This window comes from Lithobates pipiens, unplaced genomic scaffold (genome assembly GCF_037356315.1).
Source record: "Lithobates pipiens isolate NorthernLeopardFrog02 unplaced genomic scaffold, aLitPip1_a1.2 Scaffold_16, whole genome shotgun sequence".
Lineage (NCBI taxonomy): Eukaryota > Metazoa > Chordata > Amphibia > Anura > Ranidae > Lithobates > Lithobates pipiens.
In genome coordinates, this window is record NW_027507748.1 from 82,477,877 (window position 1) to 82,499,338 (window position 21,462).

The window sequence follows — 21,462 nt, forward strand, 5'->3', positions numbered from 1 at the left end:
GATGCTACTCCAAGAAGAGTAATGAAGAATGAGCGCATATGAAAGGTATGTAACTTAGCTGTCCATCCGAAGCAAAATATCCCAGCAGAGCTACTATAGCAATCATGTTGAGGGCTCCAAGGGAATCACAATTGGATATTAATCCTTCCTAGGGGGCATTACAGGGCAGACACTAACATCTTAAAATACCTAGTTCTTTAAAACCTTCTACTAATTTCTAATTTCAGAGATAATCCAATAGTAAGCAACCTTCATCTAGCACATGAAAAGCCAGTGACGAGGTAAACCAAAATAAGGCAGCTTTTCAAGAAAGTGCAATCGATGGGATCGTAGCCTTAAGGCTCATGGGTGGTTTCTACAGGTAATGGTGTTTCGGTCATTTGAGAATCTTGGCACTTGGATAACAGATAGCAGATTGAACATCTCCATTCTTTCATTATTATTTAAGTTTTACCAGGAGTTCAGAATTACTATACAATTCACAATATATACCCCAGTCTACAATTAAAACATTTCTTAAAAATAACAAAATTGGTGCAGTTGAAAACAGATTTACAATGATAGATGCATGTGTAAACGATTAACTGGACATCATTACTAATGACCAAGTCATGCATAGGGGTACAAGGTCCATAATTTTTCTGTGGAAATTTTTGGCCAGCTGAGGCCCATTATCATTCCAATTCCTAGGGGGGGGGGGGGGGGGGGGGTTTGTTAACAGAACAGCAAGCAGAACATGGGTGTAAAGGAAATAAGGACCAAGTCTGCTTGTGATCCACTAGTGCAGCCATTCTCAAACAAGGTGCTGTGAAATCCCAGGGCTTCTTCAGAGGCTTTTAAGGGTTTCTTGAGCATTGGAAGACTAACATTCAACCTGATGGTTGTGGCACAGTTTTGGGCCAATGTCGCATGACAATGATATTTTTAGATATCTCAAAGGATGGCATTCTTCCCACTGAACATCAATATAAGGGAAATTCTTCCTATGATTTCCAGTGGAATAATGCACTCTTTCAACTAAGCATCAACTACCATGTAATGGGCATTCTTTCTCTGAACATAGACAATGGGGGATCTGTCTCACAGACCATACTGTAAGGTGGACCTCACTCTGATCATTAATGTTAGTTTACAGCTCTCCCATTGACAACCAACATTAAGGGGAACCTTCACTGAACACCAATGCAAGGAGGTATTTTTCCACTGACCACTTATATAAAACTAGTCTGCTGGTTTGTTTCGCGAGACTTTTTTATTTAAATTACTGAAAATAATTTTATCATACAGATCAGTGGGTGTTCACAATGATTCACCTTTGTGGCCAAGGAATTGCTAGCCTTGTCTAAAAACGTCCTGCAGACCACTGCGCACCTGTGCACTGTCCCCATGAAAAATAGGCATGCTCCTGACTAGAATGGGAAAGTTTAGTTCCGAGATAGAAAACGGCACAATATATAACTTTTAAAAGACAACAATTACTCAAAAACACTCTCAAAGCCCTTTACCTGGCTAAAGAGAATTATGGGAAAAATTATTAAACCCAAAACTAAGGATTAAGTGCCCCCTTGTTTAGCAAAATGTATTAAATCACTGCTGATCTGCAACAGCCATCATGGCATATGGTATTCAGAGCACTGTTTGCAAGAAATCCTTGAACTCTGCCCAGAATAGTCAGAGGCTTCCCAAGAGTGCTGCGACTCTATGGGGTCCCAGCACAATCACTACCATATTCCACTGTGTGACCATTTTGTGCAGTGCCTAGGCAATATTTTGGTGAATTTTCAGGTTGTAGCACAGATGCAAGGTAACCTAGACAGCTTTAGCAGTCACCTTTTTAGTTATCATTAATGAAGAGCCACAGTGTTATCCAAAATTCTGCTCCACACCCTCCACCCCTAAGCCAAAATGAAAAAAAAAAAAAAAAAAACCTCCCCTGCTTACTTAATTGAGATCCAGAGGCATGGCCTCCACTGTTATTTACAGACTGTAAACAAAAGAGACAACATCTCTGTATCTAATGTAAGTAAGCAGGCTCCTGGGGGGTGGGTTGCAGGAATTCAGCTCACAGAAAGGTGGGGGTAGCTTAGTGTAAGTTTAGATAAAAGTACACCCATGAAGTTTTGGGCATTTTCTAGTTCCCCAGTAGAGGTTACCTACTGAGCCCTGTGATAAATCAAACAAGTGTTCCATTTCATGCAGCTTTTCATGCTGCCACCCTTTTCATGAGCCTCCCTCCAGAGTTGGTTGGTGAAAATAACATGATTAGTTTACCAATCACACACCCCATTAAAAAAATACAAATAAATAAAAAATTCTACTCAATAAGACATTCATAATTTGAAAAGGCTCACTATGTGGGTCAAGAGACCAAATTAAAAAAAAAAAGTCTGGCGGCTGTCCTCGTTATATATCTCCCAACCTCTTAATTTGCTTAAAATTACAAAATACTTTTTGAAAACGGCAATTCTACTTTATTTTTGGGCATGCTAATATATGTGAGAATGTGTGAGAACAAACTGGACTATGACACTGCAAAGCAGAAAAAAAAAACCAAAGCAAATATCCATGAGACAAACTAATGCCAACAGCATGAAAACATGTAAGGAAGTTGTACCTTAAAGAACCCAGCTTCAGGCCCACACATGTCATACACATTCCTGGATTTACCTATGGCCATGATGATACCTTGCATGTTCGGGGTCATCATGACCTGCCACAAAGGATTTCAGTTTTAATGATCATCATATTGTTCAACAGTGTAATAGAGCACAGGCATGCAAACATACGTTTTTTTTTTTTTTTGCAAAGCAAGTCACCACATGCATGTGCCATATAGCGTGTGCTAGCAGTACATCGGAGCAGGTTAAATGTAATGAAGTGTGGGATGTGAGGCCGAGATCGCCAGTAAACATAACAATGGCGGCTGAAGCAGGTAGAAGACATTCGGCAGAGGAACGTTAGAATTCAGAAACCACCTGTAAGCGCTAAAAATACACTGGCTTAATAATTAAAACAAAAATATATCATGGAAATACACGTTGTAAACATTTTTATATTTCCCTCCATGCAAGTTATGAGCACACTCACTAGTAATGGGTGCCTCCATGTTCCCTTTCTGCCATGACAGACTTGACTTAACCCAGCCATCTTCTCTCCCCTTTCCCCAAAACATCCAAGCTGATTATTAGGAAATTATTAGTAAGTGTCAGTAGAATGAAAGGGGCTAAAAGAATGGAATTATAAATCTCTTAAAGCGATTGTAAAAAGGAAAAAAATAAAAAATAATAATTAACAAAACAGGTCTATACTTACATGCTCTGTGCTTTTTTAGGAATAGCACAGAGCAGATGTGAACCCCCTCTTCGTGGGTCCCCCGCGGCGCTCTTTCTGCCAAGTGCCCCCATGGAGAGCCGCTTCCCATGGGGGCACAGATGGGCACTCGCTACCGAGCCCCGCCCCCTTGTCATTGGCTTTGATTGACAGCACTGAGGCAATGGCTCCTGATGCTCCAGCAAAGCCAGCAAGACCTGGAAGTGAGGGGAGAAAAGTGCTGCAGACGTGCATGGCACTGGATTGAAGGAGGGGGGCGGCTGATGCCTAAACATTTTTTTTTACCTTAATGCAAGGAATGCATTAAGATAAAAAAAAGTTTAGGCTTCAGAACCACTTTAATCCTAAACTTTAGTTCTAGGTTTTAACAAACACTGTCCCATATGTCCTGCCCCTATTTCCATCTGTACTCATCACATTTTTATAAGAGAAGATTATAATATACACATTAAGTGGAGATAAATTGATGCCCAGGGAGTATTCACACCCTACTAGAGAGGCCTTTACAGTACGAAGCCTGCATTCTACAGAGGCTGGTACAAGTGGAACATTGTGAAAGCCACCAGATACAGAAGCGTGAAAGCCTTAACGGACCAAGAAGTGAACAATGAAATATCATATACAAGTTGCAAGTAAACTAGTGTTCTTACAGAACAGAATTTGTACTTTTATGATGAGTAAAAGCAAAACAGAAATGTTTTTAAAAAGCTAGTTACATGTTTAGGAGGCAATTTTATAGTCAACACCCACCCCCCAAAAAATGCACTTAGTGCTATTATTAAAAAAAAAAAAAAAACTAGAACGCAAGCTCAAAGTCATGTGACCAGCTTTTCTCCAGTCACAGTTCTCCTTATTGTGTTAATACTGTGGCCTACATTTTATGAATGAGCTAAAAATACAAACTGGGGTGTTGAGCAAGTGCCGGTTCACACCAATGCGCTCTGTGAGATTGCATGTGATTTGCACCCTACTGCAAATCACATGCAATGTGATTTCAGCCATACAGATAGTATGGCCGATATGGCATCTGGATCAAACTTGCACAGGACCCCGTTTGGTCTACACCAGAATCGTATCGCATGGGTGTTCACACTCATGTGATCCGAGTCATGTCAGAACTGTCCGTTCGCAGTGTGATATGCGAGCTGAAATGGGGGTGTCATTAACATAGTATTGACAATCCCAGCAGTTCACACAAGTCGGGTTCGATGCGGGAACCCGCAGTGGATTCACAGGGTCCCCGCATCGCACAAGTATGAACGGGCACTAACACTGTATTATAATGAAGCATTGACAGAGTTAGCAATTTTCTGCTATACACATATGCCCACTAATGTAGGCCATACCTGGGTCAAATGCTGAACAAATTTTCCAAAATAATCTGATGGTGCCACCATTGACTTTGAAATTCAACCAAGCCTTCAATTTTACCTCTTGTTGCTACAGAAAGGAAATTTCCACCGCGCTCGATCACTCAAATTTGATGGGTGCGTGAAAATTGGTCATTGCTACAGCCCACTAATGTGAAATCTGGAGGGAAATCCCCAATTGTGATTTTCAAAAGAAAATTTGTTCGGAATTCGACCCATGTATTTTAGTTGGTATGTCTTTAGTTGGCTTTGTCTGTTACACAAAACTAACCCCCCCCCCCCCCCCCCCCCAAAAAAAAAAAAAAATACGACATCATTATCCCCAGTCTTGAAGAGTGTCTAAAGTCTAAGACATTTTTTGTATTGGCTATAGGGGGGTTAGAACACCAAGTTTTCATTGTCATCTGCAGTTCTAATATAGAGATTTAATTTTGAGCTTTGCCTGGGAACAGAGAATTCTTCCAATTGGGAAACTCATTCTGGTAACAATGGTCTAAAAGAGAGATTTTCTCTTACTTCCTGTTGTGTATAAGGGATAGGAAGTCAGCTAAGAAAAAAAAAAAAAAAAAAACTGATGGGTTTTAGAATTTCTCTACTCTATCGAAAAAGGCTTAAGATATTCATTAAAACAGTGGTCATCAACCCTGTCCTCAGGGCCCACTAACAGCCAGATTTTATGTATTAACTTGGGGAGATAAAGACTAGAATACTGCAATCACTGAGCAGCAAATGATATCACCTGTGATGTATTTAAGTTGTCTTGCAAACCTGGCCTGTTAGTGGGCCCTGAGGACAGAGTTGATGACTGCTTTAAAAGACAAGTATGGGATTTTTTTTTTTTTTTGTAGAATCATACTAACCTAGGTTGCATCTGTCCCCCACCAACACTAAGGCTGAGAACTGAGTGATCAAACACCGTTGACTCGTTTCTTAGAGCTCCCTGAGCAGAGAGCTGGAGATTGTCAGTCACCGCTGTCTGCTCTGCCCCTCCAACACTCACTGGAGCGCTGGGCTGTGGAGGGGGCATGGCTGGGTCAGAGGCTCACTGAGAGCCAGGTCCCGGGCCAGGCATGTGGGCGGATCCCTACTTTATGGTCGCAATCTTTACTGAGTCTGGACCAGGTCTGATGTCAGCTGACAGTGGGCTTCAGCCTACTGTCTGCTGAAAATAAGTCACAGGAGTGCAGAATGAACTGCACTCTTGTGATCCATAGGAAAAATACAGCCAAAAAAGCTTTGGCTGTATTTCTCCTTTAAAGGATAAGTGGAGCACCACCTTTAATATAAAGGAGCCCCCCCCCCCCCCCAACTCTGCAGCAAAAAGTAAAGCTATTGGGGGCCTGTCCAGTGTTGATCATCTCAGAGTTTCCCCAACTCCTTGTACAATCCTACACACATGCTGAGCTGAAGATGAGTAGAAGTGTAATAGTCTGACTGCTTAGCACTCATGTTCAACTTCGCATTATTACAACATTATTTTCTATGACCAGACTTGCCCTTAGTTAGGGCTGTAGAGGGAGACTGGGAGATAGACACTGGACTGGCCCCAGACACGCTACATTAAAAACTCAACAGAGCAAGAGCAACAGTAAATATATGCCAACATGGGTCCACAGGATCCAATTCAGGACTCAAAAACGATAAACCAAATCCTTACATAAATGCATGCCAGCAGTTAAATGCAAATACCATTGTACATTAGCTCATATGATCCTTCTAATTCTGATCTCTAGAAATGCTGCCACCCTCCCTTCACCCTAACTCCCCTCAACAAACTGCCTAAATGTCCCTTTTACTGATCTAAATTTGGGTCCTTCTTCTGGCTCCATGGTTTTGCTGCCTGGCAGTGACACTTCCTATTGGCTATCCAGTGGTGGGGGTGCTCAAATTCCTCAAAAGACTGCAGTTTCGGGATATCGTGACAAAAATTTAACTAAATTAGCAAAATTATAGATTGCAGCACTGGGTAACCGGACCCCACTCCTGAAAATAGTGTTGGTGAGGGACACGTGACGGCAGAGTAGAAAAAGGTGGTGTAGGGACGTTTTGCAAAAAAGTTTGAATGAGTGGGAAGAGGAAGAGGCACAACTTTTGCTCAGGTCAGAAGCAAATTAAAAGCAGCTATGGGTCAGAAACAAATCGAATGCCGCTATCAGAACACCAATGCTGGTCATACATTTCGACGCTGACACCACCAAAATCTATCTCTCTGCCCCTCAGCTCACGTATCACTAACTTACTAACAGACATATCAAGCCTGGATGTTACACCATTGCCTCAAACCAAATCTATCCAAAACGGAGCTTGCAATATCTCCTCCGCCACATGCCTCTTCCTTCTCCTGAATTCTCAGTCAAGATCGATAGTAGTACTATCAGCCCGTCCCCAAATGCCAAGGTGTAATCCTGGACTCTGAACTCTCCTGAAGAGCTCCTTTAGACCCAAATCACACTTGTGTTTAAAAATGCACAGAAATGTTTTTCATGAAAATATGTGAAATCATAAATAGATACTAATAAAACCGTAGCCCTACCATGAAAACAAAACTCAAGCGTCCACTGCCTAGTAAAGGTAACATTTCAAATAACGTATTAAAAATAAAAATTAAGCTCGGATAAGTCTGGAATTAAATACATTTTACAACTTCATAAATTCATTATGGACAATTCTGTTACTCTGTTTAAAGCATTACCACACACTGACAGTCGGATACCATTACCCCAGCACACAACACCACAAGCCACATAAGAGACACAACTACATTATGATGATGTGCTAAAAAAGTTTGATTGCTTGTTAGGCATCTTCCTCATCACTAGTGTGCACAGCCTGTTGCATTAGGGCACACACCCCAGAGCACAAACACACATACGTGTATATCAGTAAACTAGTTGACATGTCAGTAGATCAGCAGGGCAGTAGTTTATTATTTTTATTATTTCTTACAAACGTATTTTTTTAATTATTATTATTTAGGAGCTTTGGCAAAATATCAAGGGTCTAAACAGACCCCTGATGTCTCACAAACAAACATTTTGGTATGCTTCAGTTAAAGCGATTGTAAAGTGCTTATTATTTTTTTTTAAATAAACAAGTCATACTTACCTGCACTGTGCAGCTCGTTTTGCACAGAGTGGCCCCGAACCTGCTTTTCTGGGGTTCTCCCGGCGGCTGTCTCGGCTTCCTCCTGCAGGTACTTCTCACGTTCATGCGAGCTCCCTCGCATGGTGAGAAGCACCTGCGGGCGCGCTCCTTTGATACAGCCAGCGGCTATAGCTGCTCGCTTCAGTGGATGCGATTGGCTGCGCTGCATTCCATCCATCCACTCCAGCCAATCAGCGGCCAGGCTGAACGGTGCAAAGGACAGCGGGGGCGAGCGCGGGATTTTAGGAGGGGTGAGGTAAGTAAAACGGGGGGCGGGGGTTTAATACCAATAAAAGGTTTTCATAGAGAAGTTGGGATTAGACAGATTTTGTAAGGTTAGGTATAGAAAGTAGGTTGAAGCTAAAGGTTACATTACATAATTCATTGGAGACCACACTATCAGCACATATTCCCATTCCTTTACCTCTCCCACTGCTCTACTTGGCCACTTCTCTTCCTACCATGTGACAGTACTAATGCTTGGCATGTGGCCACAAAGGTATCCAACATGTCCCATGGGAGAGAAAGAGTCTCCTCAGCCCCCACTTGGGGCTTACACAGAGTTGCCTCTTTCCTCCCAGCTAACCAAAGGCAAGTATAAGCTGCTGGTGACACTGCCATTTAAAGCAAACTGTTGCTTTGACCAACATGAGCAAAGTACAGGTTCCCTTTAAGGTTATAACTAGCCAAACATCAGAGAGTCCTTCAATAGATCAAAACTTACCAACAATGATGTAAAGCGAGAGTCTATCTGGTAATGAACTGCATGGAAGAAGTACTAGTATCACTGGAATGTACACACAAAATATTGAAAGTGACAACCAATGATCCCAGCGCCCTATGCAGTAAGTCAAAACTCACCCTAACAAGCTGCTATCATACAGAAGGACAAATCCCAAAAATATATAGTATACCGTATCCGTACTGCATGGAAGACTGCCATTTACACAATAGTGATTCATAAAACTCTATGCAAAAATCTAACTGGTGTGCAGCTTATTAACTATAACACTACAATATCACCATCAGATATATGCTGGCCCCAAGCTTAAAAAAGAAGTTTGGGTTTATGGAAAAAAAAAAAAAAAACGCATTGATGCTCACCAATGTCCTGTTCAATACTGCATCTGTCCCCCCGCTGGCTCTGCACTGAGAATTGAGTGATCAAACACTACTGATCGCTCAGTTCTCCCTCTGCTCTCTGAGCAGAAAGCTGGTGACAGTCAGCACTTTGCCCTTTGGTGCCCACCAGAGCTCTGGGCTGTGGAGGGGGGTGGGAGCGTCTGGTTCAGGCTCTCAGCAGATCGCCGAGAGGCCGAGCCAGCTGCTGGTCCAAGCATCTAGGTGGATTCCGACTGTAAAATTGGTATTGATCGACAGCCTGGACCTGCTCAGTGAAATCAGCTGACAGAGGACTTTGGCCCACTTTTGGCTGAAAGTGGGTCACAGGAGTGCAGAACGAACTCCACTCATGTGATCCATAGAAATGGGGCCAAAAAAGCTTTAGCAATACTTCTCCTTTAATTTGTGTACATGCTATTACTGCTATTTTGCTTTCTGGAAATGCCCTTCCCCAAACAGTCATACCAATTTTAATGAAACAAACTATTAACTAGTGGAGAGTTTTGCTTCCAGTAAATTGTCTCTCAACCTCTCCCACAAGGTCATATTTAAGCTAGTGCTTTGATACCCTAATGGTTTATTCTATACTGTGGAGTATACGTCAGAAAGCCTAGAAACAAGGGCATCCAAAAGCTTAAATGGGCAAAGCAGTTGCTTAGAATATCAGTGGGATTCATTTCCCCAATTGAGCCACCCATAGGAAAAAACATAGGTGATTCAACTAGCAGCAACCAGCAAAAGCAGATATTTAATTTTAGGTAAAACAGGCATTCAATGGCCTGTTTAAATATGGTAAGTGCAGTGTTTATAAAGATGGAAACACGCCCAACTTTAAGGGCAAAATAGCAAGTAGACTCACTGACTGGATATCAGCTACAATTTAGGTATCTTAAGGTAGTGCAAACCTTTCACTAAGAGAAAAAAAAGGGTTAAGCCAAGTGTTAGGCATCATCTTCCCAAGCAGAGTCAGCCATCTCCCATAAAGCATGCATACAAATTTCTCGGATGATTGGCGTAAAGTAAAGGTGCTTGATTAGTCGAGATTCATTGGCATGCCACAGTGGAACAGTCAGGCAGCGAAACAAATAGCTCCAGGGAAAGGGAAGAAATGGCACAAAGGAGGGGGGAGGATGGTGCTCAGCAGCTAGAATGGTAAAAAATAAAAAAATAATACCTCGTCGTCATAACCCCCCTCCTCTGACTCAATAACAAAAGTCCCTACGTGAGGGATCGCCACCTCCACAACACGCTGGCTGGGAGCTGCTGGCACTGTGGTGTTATCAGTGGGCTGCAGGAAAGAGATGATGGGAATACAACATTAGCTGGAATACTATTGCAGAGCAGTGCCCCTTCACACAGTGTAAAAATAAAAAAAAAAAAAGTACAGATTTAACGTATTACTACTATAGTCTCTGTGTGTTAAATTACAAGAACTCTACATAAACATTACAGCTTTGGACGGAGGGTAACTGGAGAAACTTTTAGTGTTGTCCTTCCCTCTTAAGCTGTAATTGTGAAGTTACCCTACCAATCCCCTCTTCTCTGATTGGGGCTTCGGAGCTTTGATTTTAGTGGGGAATTTCCTGATCCAATGACTGGCATGGAAATGCAACATGGAGAGGAGATTGGCAGTGAAAGCTCACACCCCAGGACTCTGGAAGAAACTGAGGTAAAGCAGCATTAAACCCAAAAGCAAACATTATACTGCAGCTTACCAATTCTTATATGTGATGGCTGTGTTAGTTTCATTTTTTTTTAGGCTCTTTCATCTATTTTCATCTGGCGATACAGCAAAGTCTGTTTTTCAAAAGCACAAGCTCTCCAGTGGAATGCATCAGTTAACCACTTCCCGACCAGCGCACGACGATGTACGTCGACAGAATGGCACGGGCAGGCATATTGGCGTACAGGTACGTCCAATATTCAATGCCGCCCTGCCATCGGGAGCGCTCTGCCGGCGGCACGCTCCCGTGCTGGTCGGGACCCCCGTGAGTCCGGTCGCGGGACCCACGGACTCGAACGCCGCGGGCATCCCCGCGATCGTCTCACGGAGCGGCCGAATGGAGGAAATGCTATGTAAACAACATTTCTCCATTCTGCCTAGCAACTAGTGACGCTGATCTCTGTTCCATGTGATTGGAGCAGAGATCAGTGTTCACTAAATGAAAGCCCAACCCCCCCACAGTTAGTAACACACCCCTAGGAACACTTAACCCCTACACTGCCACCCACTGGTTAACCCCTTCACTGCCAGTGTCATTTACACAGGAATCACTGCATTTATATAGCAGTGATTACTGTATAAATGACAATGGTCCCAAAAATGTGTCAAAAATGTCCGATGGGTCCCCCACAATGTTGCAGTCACAATAAAAATCGCTGATCGCCGCCATTACCAGTAAAAAAAAAAAAAAAAAAAAAAAAAAAACAATAAAAAATTATTAATAAAAATGCTATAAAAGTATCCCTATTTTGTAAACGCTATAACTTTTGCGCAAACCAATCAATAAATCGCTTATTGCGATTTTTTTACCAAAAATATGTAGAAGAATACGTATCGGCCTAAACTGAGGGGAAAAAAATGTTTTTTTATATATTTTTGGGGGATATTTATTATAACAAAAAGTAAAAAATAATGCGTTTTTTTCAAAATTGTCGCTCTATTTTTGTTTATAGCGCAAAAAATAAAAACCGCAGGGGTGATCAAATACCACCAAAAGAAAGCTCTATTTGTGGGAAAAAAAGGACGTCAATTTTGTTTGGGAGCCACGTCGCACGACCGCGCAATTGTCAGTTAAAGCGACGCAGTGCCGAATCGCAAAAAGTGGTCTGGTCTTTGACCAGCAAAATGGTCCGGTCTGCAAGTGGTTAACATGGATGAGACAAACCACTTAACACTGGCAGGGGTGATTAAAATCATCACCCTTTAATTCATGCCTTTATCCCAAAAAGCAAAAAAAAAAAAAAAACAGTTTGCTGTAACAGTTTTTAACCACTGGCGCATTGCCCACTATGTACTGCAGGCGAGTGGCCACTGTAAGCAATGTGACATACCTATACATCGCTGCCTAATTCCAGGTTTAGTGCGCCCGGCTCCCGTGGTGTACAATCACAGGTTCTGGTATGGATTTTGGTGAGGACCCCTCACTTTTTTTTTTTTTTTTTTTTTAAATGTTGGCGTGGGGTTTACCTTAAAATCCACAAACCTGGAGGGCCTGGTATGGATTGGGAGGGACCCCTACGCAGGTTTTTTTCTCAATTTTTCTTTGCCGGCAATTTAGTTTAAATTCAGCTGTCTGTATGGAACTGCGCTGACAGCTGAGGATTCATTTGTTGTTAAGGATGTGTCAGCCGGCTCCTTAACAACCAGCTATTTACTGGTTAAGGACAGTGGCCCTGCTCCTCAACACTAATGCTACTAAATGTAGCCTACACATTCACTGCTAAATGCCAGCAAAAACACTATTAAAATATTAGCATTTTTTTATCCATTTTTTTTTTAAATCAGTTTTTAGCTTCTAGTGTAATTGAAGCCAACGACGGAGAATGCTGCTGTCTGCTGTGCCCCCAGTGCTCATACTTACAGCTTCCAGAGTTGTGTCTCACTAATACAGGTGGTGTGTTACTAGCCAGATTACCAGGTAAAAACAGAGGAAAAAAAAGCTAAAAGAAAAGTGATGCAGCCACCACATCTAATAATTGGTGAAGCTGAAATATAATACATTTTTGGTTTCGTGTTTAATATCGCTTTAAAGATAATGTTTAGAAAAATTGCAAATGTGTTCTCAGAAACCACAGGTGATGCTTTATTTTTATTCAGAGTTTTAAAAATCTAGCAGCAAAGCTCAATGCATGGCTGTACATAATGGTGAATGTTCTTGAGAACAAAATTACTGAATTGTATAATACCTTGACCTATACAAAAATCCAAATTTTGCATAAATAGAAAAAAATACAAATAATTGAAATGTGGTTGACTAAGACATAAACGGGCAAACTGCTAAATGCGCACAAATCACACATGATTTATCTGCCGGGGGATTTGAACATTTTTCAGCCAGTCTTGTGATTCACACCACTACCACACAGCAGTGACGGAAAATGTTATTTTCTGGTTTAACTTTAGAACTTCCTCCGTCTCCAGATTGTTCACCGGAAAGAGGTGGCGATACCAATTCACTGTCCATGGGGGACCAGACTGGGGTAGAGGGGATACTGGAAGTGATCACGTTAAATATAAAGCCACCCAACTACACAATGTAACAGAGGTGTGTGTCTCAGAAGTGGCTGCAAAGAATTACAAATCCTTTCCAGGTAAAACAGGTCACATATAAGCATTTTAGCAAAGTATTTAGCCATTTGCCAGTTTATGTTTATGGCAGATATACTTAAAGCTGAACTCCAGGCAGATATAAAAAAAAGGCATGAATAAGGGTTGCGCTATATTAAACACATTTTTTTTTCTTCTTTATTTACAGCAGTGTAAATACTTGACCTGAGTTAGCTAGTCTCCTGTACAGAAGAGCTCAGAGAGGGGAAGGGATAAACAGCACAAAGAGCCAATCAGGTGTGTTGGAAAGCAAGGGGCCACCACTCCTCTTCTAAATACCTTGTAGAAGGAAGATGCTTTACTTACAGGATGCTCCTGTCCGGTCACATGATCTCCCCAGCGGTTGGCTTCAGGGCAGAGGAGACAGCGCAGGCAATGGAAAGTAATGCCTGGGCAGTGACATCACCCATAGGCTTACCGTGGGGCATCTGTTGTCCCTCCTCTCCCCTGAAGCTGGCTGCTGATCATGTGACTGGACTACCCTGAGCAGTGACAGAACTACCAGGACTGCAAAGGTCGCACTTGTTACTGGGTCCTGGCATTTCTCCACTGTGGGGGGGGGGCGGGGTGGTCGGGGGCAAGACAATAGAAAGGGGGCCCACTGCTGAACATGGGCTTGGTTCACACTGCTGCAACTTGCTTGCAAATTTTGTGATTTGCCATCACAGTCTATGGCACTCTAATCACACCAAAGTTGCAGAAAAGGGCCCTGCGATAGGTGGAAAGGGCCATGGGCTCAGAGGCAAAAGCCCCAGCACCAGTGGAACGGGCCCCAGCAGTCAGGGGGGCCCTTCATGGTTTTCTAGTTACACCTCTGGGCCTAGGAATAATTAGGTATAAGCATCTTCCTTCTACAGGGTAGTTGGGAGTTAGGAGGGTAGGAGCCATTTTAAGCTTAGTTAGATCTAGCCTAGAATTCCACTTTAAAGTGAAACAGCAGTAGAGACACACCAGGCTCTTTCCTTTGCCAGTTAAGGCTATGCCGTGTGGCATATGTGACCCTTGGCAGGTAAAATGTATGTATGTATATATATATATATATATATATATATATATATATATATATATATATATATATATATATATATATATATATATATATAATCTTTGTCTATTGATCCTTTTGCCTCGAGTTCAGCAATAAGTAACGTCAAACAGACCAGTTCAGAAGAAAGACTCATATTTGTATTGAATATATTGTAGGTTTTAACAGTGTTTCTCAATTATATTATGCACAACTTTATTAAGGAACCATATTTTGCAATTATAAGCATTTTTGACACACGTTACTGAACAGGTTTAAGAACATGTTATGCAGTGCAGTTTATATGCACTTCTTTTGTTCATTTATTCTGATAAGTCAAGGAGGAACATTTAGAATTTGGATTTTCCAGGTACAGATGAGCTAATGTACAAAAATGCATGTTATATGTGTTTTTATACAGTACATGCCAAAATACACTCAAAGAATGTCCTATATTTTAAAACACACTAAGCAGCAGCAAATAGCCATTAACTAACCATTGACTAACTCCATGGGAATGGACGGGATCCCTACTTGTACCAAGTTCCCACAAATGCACATTACATTTTAGCTCCTCCCTAAAGTGTATACATGTGTTGCCAATACCCTTTAGCCCCCCGTTCACATCAGGGCAATTTGACATGTCAAATCAAAGCCTATTGCCAGCAACGTCATTACCCCAATTGGTCCGGCACCGCAAAGTTCCTACACTACTTTTGGCGACTTCAGGGAGATTTCAACAGACATCTGTGCATAAAGCCTTACAAATGTCTATCAAATCACCCCCGAACTCGCACTGAAATGCGGGTTTAAAACCTACGTTCGCTGTAAACGAGGGCTTAAGGGTATGTGCACACGGCTATGATGAATACTGATCATCTACTCAGTATTGCTGGCAGAAAGATCCTGCGTAAAAAAAACCCACAAGTAATAGTTTGTAAAGTGAGACTATACAACAGTTAGAGAAGTGTAATTCTACCTCCATTTCATTGAAGGATAAGTTCACCTTTTTTTTGCAGGTAAAAAAGCTTTGAAAACATTGCACCAGCCATCAGCTGATGGCGAAGCAGGCCACTGGACATTTTTTTTTTAAAACAGTGACAGCGAGCGGGGGGGGATTGAAGATCACTAGATGCAGTGGATCAGGAAGATGCTGCAGAAGTGGGAACATGTTACATGTTCTACCCTAAAAACAGGTGGAACATGTAACATGTTCCCAATGGTGAACTTATGCATGTGTGTTTACACTCTTACCTGTGTACATACATAAACTAGTGACCTCCAATGCAGTTTCTCTATATTGATTTTACAGTTCTGAACATGGTGCATATTTACTTATCCTTATGAACTGTATGTGTGGGCCCATAAAAAACAAACAATGGCAGTTCTGGTAAAAGCACTGCAATTTTTTGTGGTCATGTCCATAGAGTGTACCTAGAATTTTCAAAGAACCCCTCTAAAAATCTAAACATACCTAATCTGATATACCTGATATTTGATTTTGATTTTAAACTAATATACCAATGGTAAGGAAATTCACTCAAAGTGTCCAGGATGATTCAGCTCCCACAAAGTAAAAATATGGGGATATTAGTCAGATATTATTCAGTGGTGTATCCTGTGACTTCTTTAAAAGAACCCCAACAGTTGTCCTATACTTGTAAATGGTCAATGACAATGAGTGCCTTTTTTTAGTCTTCACCACATTATTGAAAATCTAGGCTATTTCCACAGAAAATCCTTCCTGCACTACATAAATTGGGGCCAGAAATGTAAAATTAACTAAAAACATCAGTCCAAACAGTAACGCATTTCAAATCATAGAAATTAGATGTTTGAAAGGCCCCTTTTAGTTAATGGGTATACAGAGCAATCCCTACAACAATACTAATGAGGTTGTACCAGAAAACTGTACCAAATGTGTGCTTTGAAAGCATAAATGTTTTTAACATCCAAATATAAAACTAACAAGTTCCCCTCTTTTGGTATGGAAGAAGCTAAGCTGTGCCTTGGAGATAGTTTTTTTTTACATCAAGGTTTACATTTTCATTTAAGGCTTTTAAAATAATCAGACCAAAGATTTTGAGCTGTTGGTGAGCCAAAGAACTGCTCTAAAACAGACTGAGTGCCTTTACTTTGATGCCACTTGTATGGCTGTAAAAAACCATCACCAACGGCTGGTATATGTGTTTGCATGTAGGTGGCATTTGACTGCTAAGGAACAAGATCGTCTGCTCCATTATACAATGCCTAGGCCTTTCATAAATGAGGTCTAAAAGATCTGAAGATGGGCTAAATCACTGGTTTCCAAACTGAGGCCTAGGAGCCAGACACTGCCCATTGCTCGCCTTTATCCTGCACTTGGGACACTATCCCTATATTGACAATGGGATAAAATTTCCTCCCACTGGCACCAACAATGGGGCAATATTCCTTCCACTGACACCAATGAAGGGGCACGATTCTTCCCACTGACATCAACAATGAGACACCAACAATGGGCCACTATTTCTCCCACTGACACCAACAGAGGGGCACCATTTTGCGAATACCAAAAATAGGGCACTGGTCATCCCCACTGACGCACACATTTTCTACTCCCACTGGCCATAGTCTGGCACCTCAAAAGTCTAAAGGACAGTAAACGGACCCTTTGTTTTTGAAAGTTTGGAGACCCCTGGGCTACATTATACAGAAATGGGCCTGTTCAGTTTAAGGAACAACCCCAGTCAAATAGGTTCATTGAAGTGGATTACTATAAAACTTCCCTGTAGAGGTTTATTGTTTTCCAAAGCCAAAATTATGGCTTCACCCTCAGCTGGATTACATGAGCACTAAACGGCATTCACGAGGGAAGATGCATAAAGCACTATTGTAGGGTATTGTAATGAAAGCAGTTGGGTGGATTTCTGTTGGGAGATTTAGTTGTTTCAGTAGACACAGAAAAGGACAACATGCAATTTAAATTTTCAGCATCCACTCAATACAGCAATATTAGTGTTTGTTGGTGCTGGCTTTTGTGGCCTGTAATGTATACTTTTAAGACTGGCCCATTGTCTATGGACTCCTAGGCCAAGAAACGTATGCAAAATGGGCTTCAATTTAGCATAAAAGAATGAATGATATTCTAACCGTTTGCAGAACTGCCTCTGGACCTTTGTCTTCAGATTCCGTGGCTGCCTGTGATATGGCATTGGTGGTTTCCTCCATTGTCTCCTCAGGCAGCTCCGCTCTCGTAGGCTGTTCCAAGTACTCCGGCTCTTTTACAGGAGCTGTGTGGACAGATGGAAAAACATTAAAGCCATCCTAATCATCAATATCTCTGGTGCATATACATCTTACATGATAGGGCTTCCCAACTGGGTTATAAGTGCCATTGATCTGATGCAATTTGCAAACACAAAGCTACTGCCCGAATGAGAAAAATATGGAAGCGGAAAAGCATGGTACAAGAGGCGATAAATATTCAAAACGGGGACACCTGTTGCAATGGCAACTGTCTAAGATGGGAATTCAGCCCACGAGATTTGCTTTCACTTTGTCGCATTTTCAAGAATGGAAGTGAAGGAAATCTTTGAAATGGGCCAATGAAAGCAAAGATAAACTAGTAGGAATTTTAACTCTTCACTACTCTTGCCCAAGACAATAAGTTTTGGCTGTACATACTGTAAGCCTCTTGTATTTACAGTCCAGACTAAAAGTTTAAAAAAATTACATACACAAGCCCCAATTTGATTTCCACTGAGTCAGTGTATATCAGATATGTATATTTATCTCCCAATAAAGACATCTGCAATACCAGACACAGAAGCTGGAGGCGGTTTTATGGTCTTCTGAGAAATCAGCATCTTCTCTTGCTCAGCTTTCCTGAGCTGTTCCTTGTTCCATTCTTCAAGCTCTTTTTCAAACCGTCTGTTGTCTTCTTTGACAAATTCCTTTAAATCAGGAGGTAAGGTGTCCATCCCGGAAAGCACCTGTCCTGTCTCCTTGTCATATTCTTCTGGAAGGGGAAGATAGAACGCAGGCATTAGCTGTTTAAGTGTGGCATAACAAATAAAAAAACACTTTTCAGAGATGGCAAAATCTGAATATTGTTGGCAGATGTGTATTTTACACTCAAATTTCTGTTTTAAGGCAGCTCTCCACAAATGTCAATCAGTAAGTTCAACTCCTGTAAGCCTTGTTAAAGGGAATGATAGACAGAGTCACAAAAATGAAGGGATGGGGGGGGGGGGGGGGGGTAGGGACAGAGAAGCTTGCAGCACAATGTTTCAGACTATGGAGAAAATACCTATTTTGAGATTATACTGCATGCAGCTTGTTCACTTTGACTTAATCCTAAAATTGATTTTCTGTGTGCTCCTGACACGTGTGAAGGGCAAATCGTCTTTTGGCAGCAAATGTTCCCCTTTCTCTGCTTGTGACATGAATAAGAGTCAAAATCTCATTTGCTAGGTTAAATATATTTAATATATTAGGGGTTTCATTGCTAGTTTACAAAGCTAATCAAGGAGGGTTTGTGATTACACAAACTAACTAAAATCTCTGATGCTGATCCATTTCATATGTGATAGAATGTTTGCGAATACATTTCTGCATTGTAAATTGGGAACCTCTTTTGCTTACCTGAGTCCCAGAATAACAGATCCCAGATCAAAAACTAGTGCACTCTATAAACAAATGGCCACTGCCCTCAGCTATAACTAGCCTTTGCAGCAAGGAGCACATGGAAGGGCAACTCATGCTAAACCAAACCAGCTTGCTAACCAACCGAATTGTCCTGTCTAACAGTATGTGTTAAAAAAAACGGGGTTTAATTTGCACACATTAGTAAATTCTAAGCCTCAGAGCCCCGTCAAGGCACCCCAGTATGTGTAGTCCTAACAAACTTTTGGTAGCCTTCACATTGGAAGAACATGCATTGTAATAGATAGGCAGAGAGCAGGTAAAACTGGAGGGCACCCACACCTCCAAAAAAGGCACGGGGGGGAGCAGAGGACACCCAGCATACAGCACCATCTACTACATTTATGCCCGAGAAGAAAATTATGACCTACATTAGTAGGCTCTGCTACTTTATGAATTTCAATAAGTAGGTTTTAATTTTGGCTGGCATTAAAGTTACCTTGTATTAGGTGCTGTTCATGCTCGTTTATATACATTAAACAGTAGGCGCTGGCATTTCTGTAACCTCCAAAGGAATCCCGCTCTAGCTCTTCCCATGAAGACTTTGTGACCGAGATGTCATTATATTTCATCCACCTCTTCTCATTGTGGTCAAAAATATATGCCCAGTAGTGTCCTGCATTGGCTTGGCCTTCGTGGACCAACACTGCATGTAACCTGTATGGAACCTGGAAGAAGATTGCAAAAAAAGTATTCAAGTGTTTGGATGACCATTAATTGACAAACCCCATGTCCAATTCAACAGGCTGATTCAACAGGTCGAGACTTATGTTTAAGGCTCCATTCACACTACTGAAACCACAAAGTTGTGCAATTCTGAGTGCGATCTTGATGCGGCTTTAAACTCTCTGGCACTCAAGTCGCAAAAACGTTGCATCAAAGTAGTGCAGTAACCTTTTCAAAGCAGCTGCAACTTTAAGTCACATAGATTGGAACAAGTTCCATGCCGATAGTAAGCTTACTGGGAACCAATGACTTCTAGTGCTTATATAATTAATAAATATATATATACACACATACATACAGTGTGGTACCTCAGTTCATGTGCTTAATTCACGAACCAAGGGAAAATTTCCCATAGGGTTCAATGCAAATCAGGTTAATCTGTTCTGAACTTTTTTTTTATATAATAAAAAAAATTATATATATATATATATATATATATATATATATATATATATATATATATATATATATATATATATAATTTTTTTTATTATATAAAAAAAAGTTCAGAACAGATTAACCTGATTTGCATTGAACCCTATGGGAAATTTTCCCTTGGTTCGTGAATTAAGCACATGAACTGAGGTACCACACTGTATGTATGTGTGTATATATGTGTGTATATGTGTGTATATATGTGTGTATATGTGTGTATATATGTGTGTATATGTGTGTGTGTATATATATATATATATATATATATATATATATATATATATATATATATATATATATATTATAGTGAAATGTATGTACAAAAAAAAAAAAAAAGCATTTTAAACATATTACATACAGTCTTTTACATTAAGCTGACCTCTTTCATGTGTACAGCTTAATAAATAAATGTAAAAAAAAAAAACAACCGATAGCTCCTCTTTAATACTTGTTTGAAACAATCAGAAACCCCAAATTAAATGACTAATCTAGGTGCCAGAAAGCAGAATTGTGCGTCCGGGAAAAGATCTGAGGGCATGAAAAGTTGTAATATTCATATGAACCATCTTTCCATGATTCCCAATCAAGTGAGCCCACCCTCATGGTAGTCAGGGGGCAGAAACCCTAACTGAGCAGACAGGTTCTCCTTAGACTCATCTTGCAACCCTTTTCTCAATATGAATGTGTCAGAGCAGGGAAGATGGCCACGGCTCATGTACCAAAGCAAATTTTTGTGAACTCTTCTGTTCGCTAACCGAAGCGTTCGTGAACCGAGGTATCATTATGTAAGTAATATAATACATATATATAAAAAAAAATTCTCATCTTGAGAACGCTGCTTAATCTCTTGGCGCCTCCTGGCCCTTAAAGAGGTTTATGACGCTGGGAGGCGAGCGCTGCTTAAGATCACCTTGATTTGCTGCCACAGGGTCTGAAAACTCCTGATCGCAAGGAGCGATTGGGGGCTTTTGGCAAAGCGTGAGGAACCGTGCTGGGAGCCTGCAGCACGCACGCTCTTGGCACAGGTGTATTGGGGGGAATTGACGGGAATATACAGCCCCTCTGCGCTAAGGACCAGGTGCCGAGAGGTTAATGAACATTAAATATCACTCTCTCTCTCTCTCTCTCTCTGTGCCACAACTCTTTATTTTTGGTGGTTGCACTGGAAACACCTTTACGTTGATTAAAAATGATTCAAACAAAGATCAGAGCTCCCTAGAAGCATTGTATGATGACAGCAGAGCAACAAAAGCTGCTCATTCTGTTTTGTCGAGGCTTAATTGAACAAGCAGAAG

At 41.2% G+C, this 21,462-nt stretch overlaps 1 protein-coding gene across 3 annotated transcripts in view; it reads right to left on the reverse strand.

Annotated features, from left to right (window-relative positions):
• USP25 (ubiquitin specific peptidase 25) overlaps window positions 1-21,462 on the reverse strand; it is a 156,530-nt gene that overhangs the window by 21,199 nt on the left and 113,869 nt on the right. The window contains exons 16-20 of one of the 3 annotated variants that reach the window (XM_077480060.1): window positions 19,446-19,674; window positions 18,120-18,320; window positions 17,453-17,592; window positions 10,141-10,254; window positions 2,615-2,710 (exon numbers count right to left, since the gene is read on the reverse strand). In XM_077480060.1, coding sequence (XP_077336186.1) covers window positions 2,615-2,710; window positions 10,141-10,254; window positions 17,453-17,592; window positions 18,120-18,320; window positions 19,446-19,674 — 780 coding nt within the window. The remainder of the gene's footprint in view (window positions 1-2,614; window positions 2,711-10,140; window positions 10,255-17,452; window positions 17,593-18,119; window positions 18,321-19,445; window positions 19,675-21,462) is intronic. The other 2 variants (XM_077480061.1, XM_077480062.1) reach the window with 2 other exon arrangements.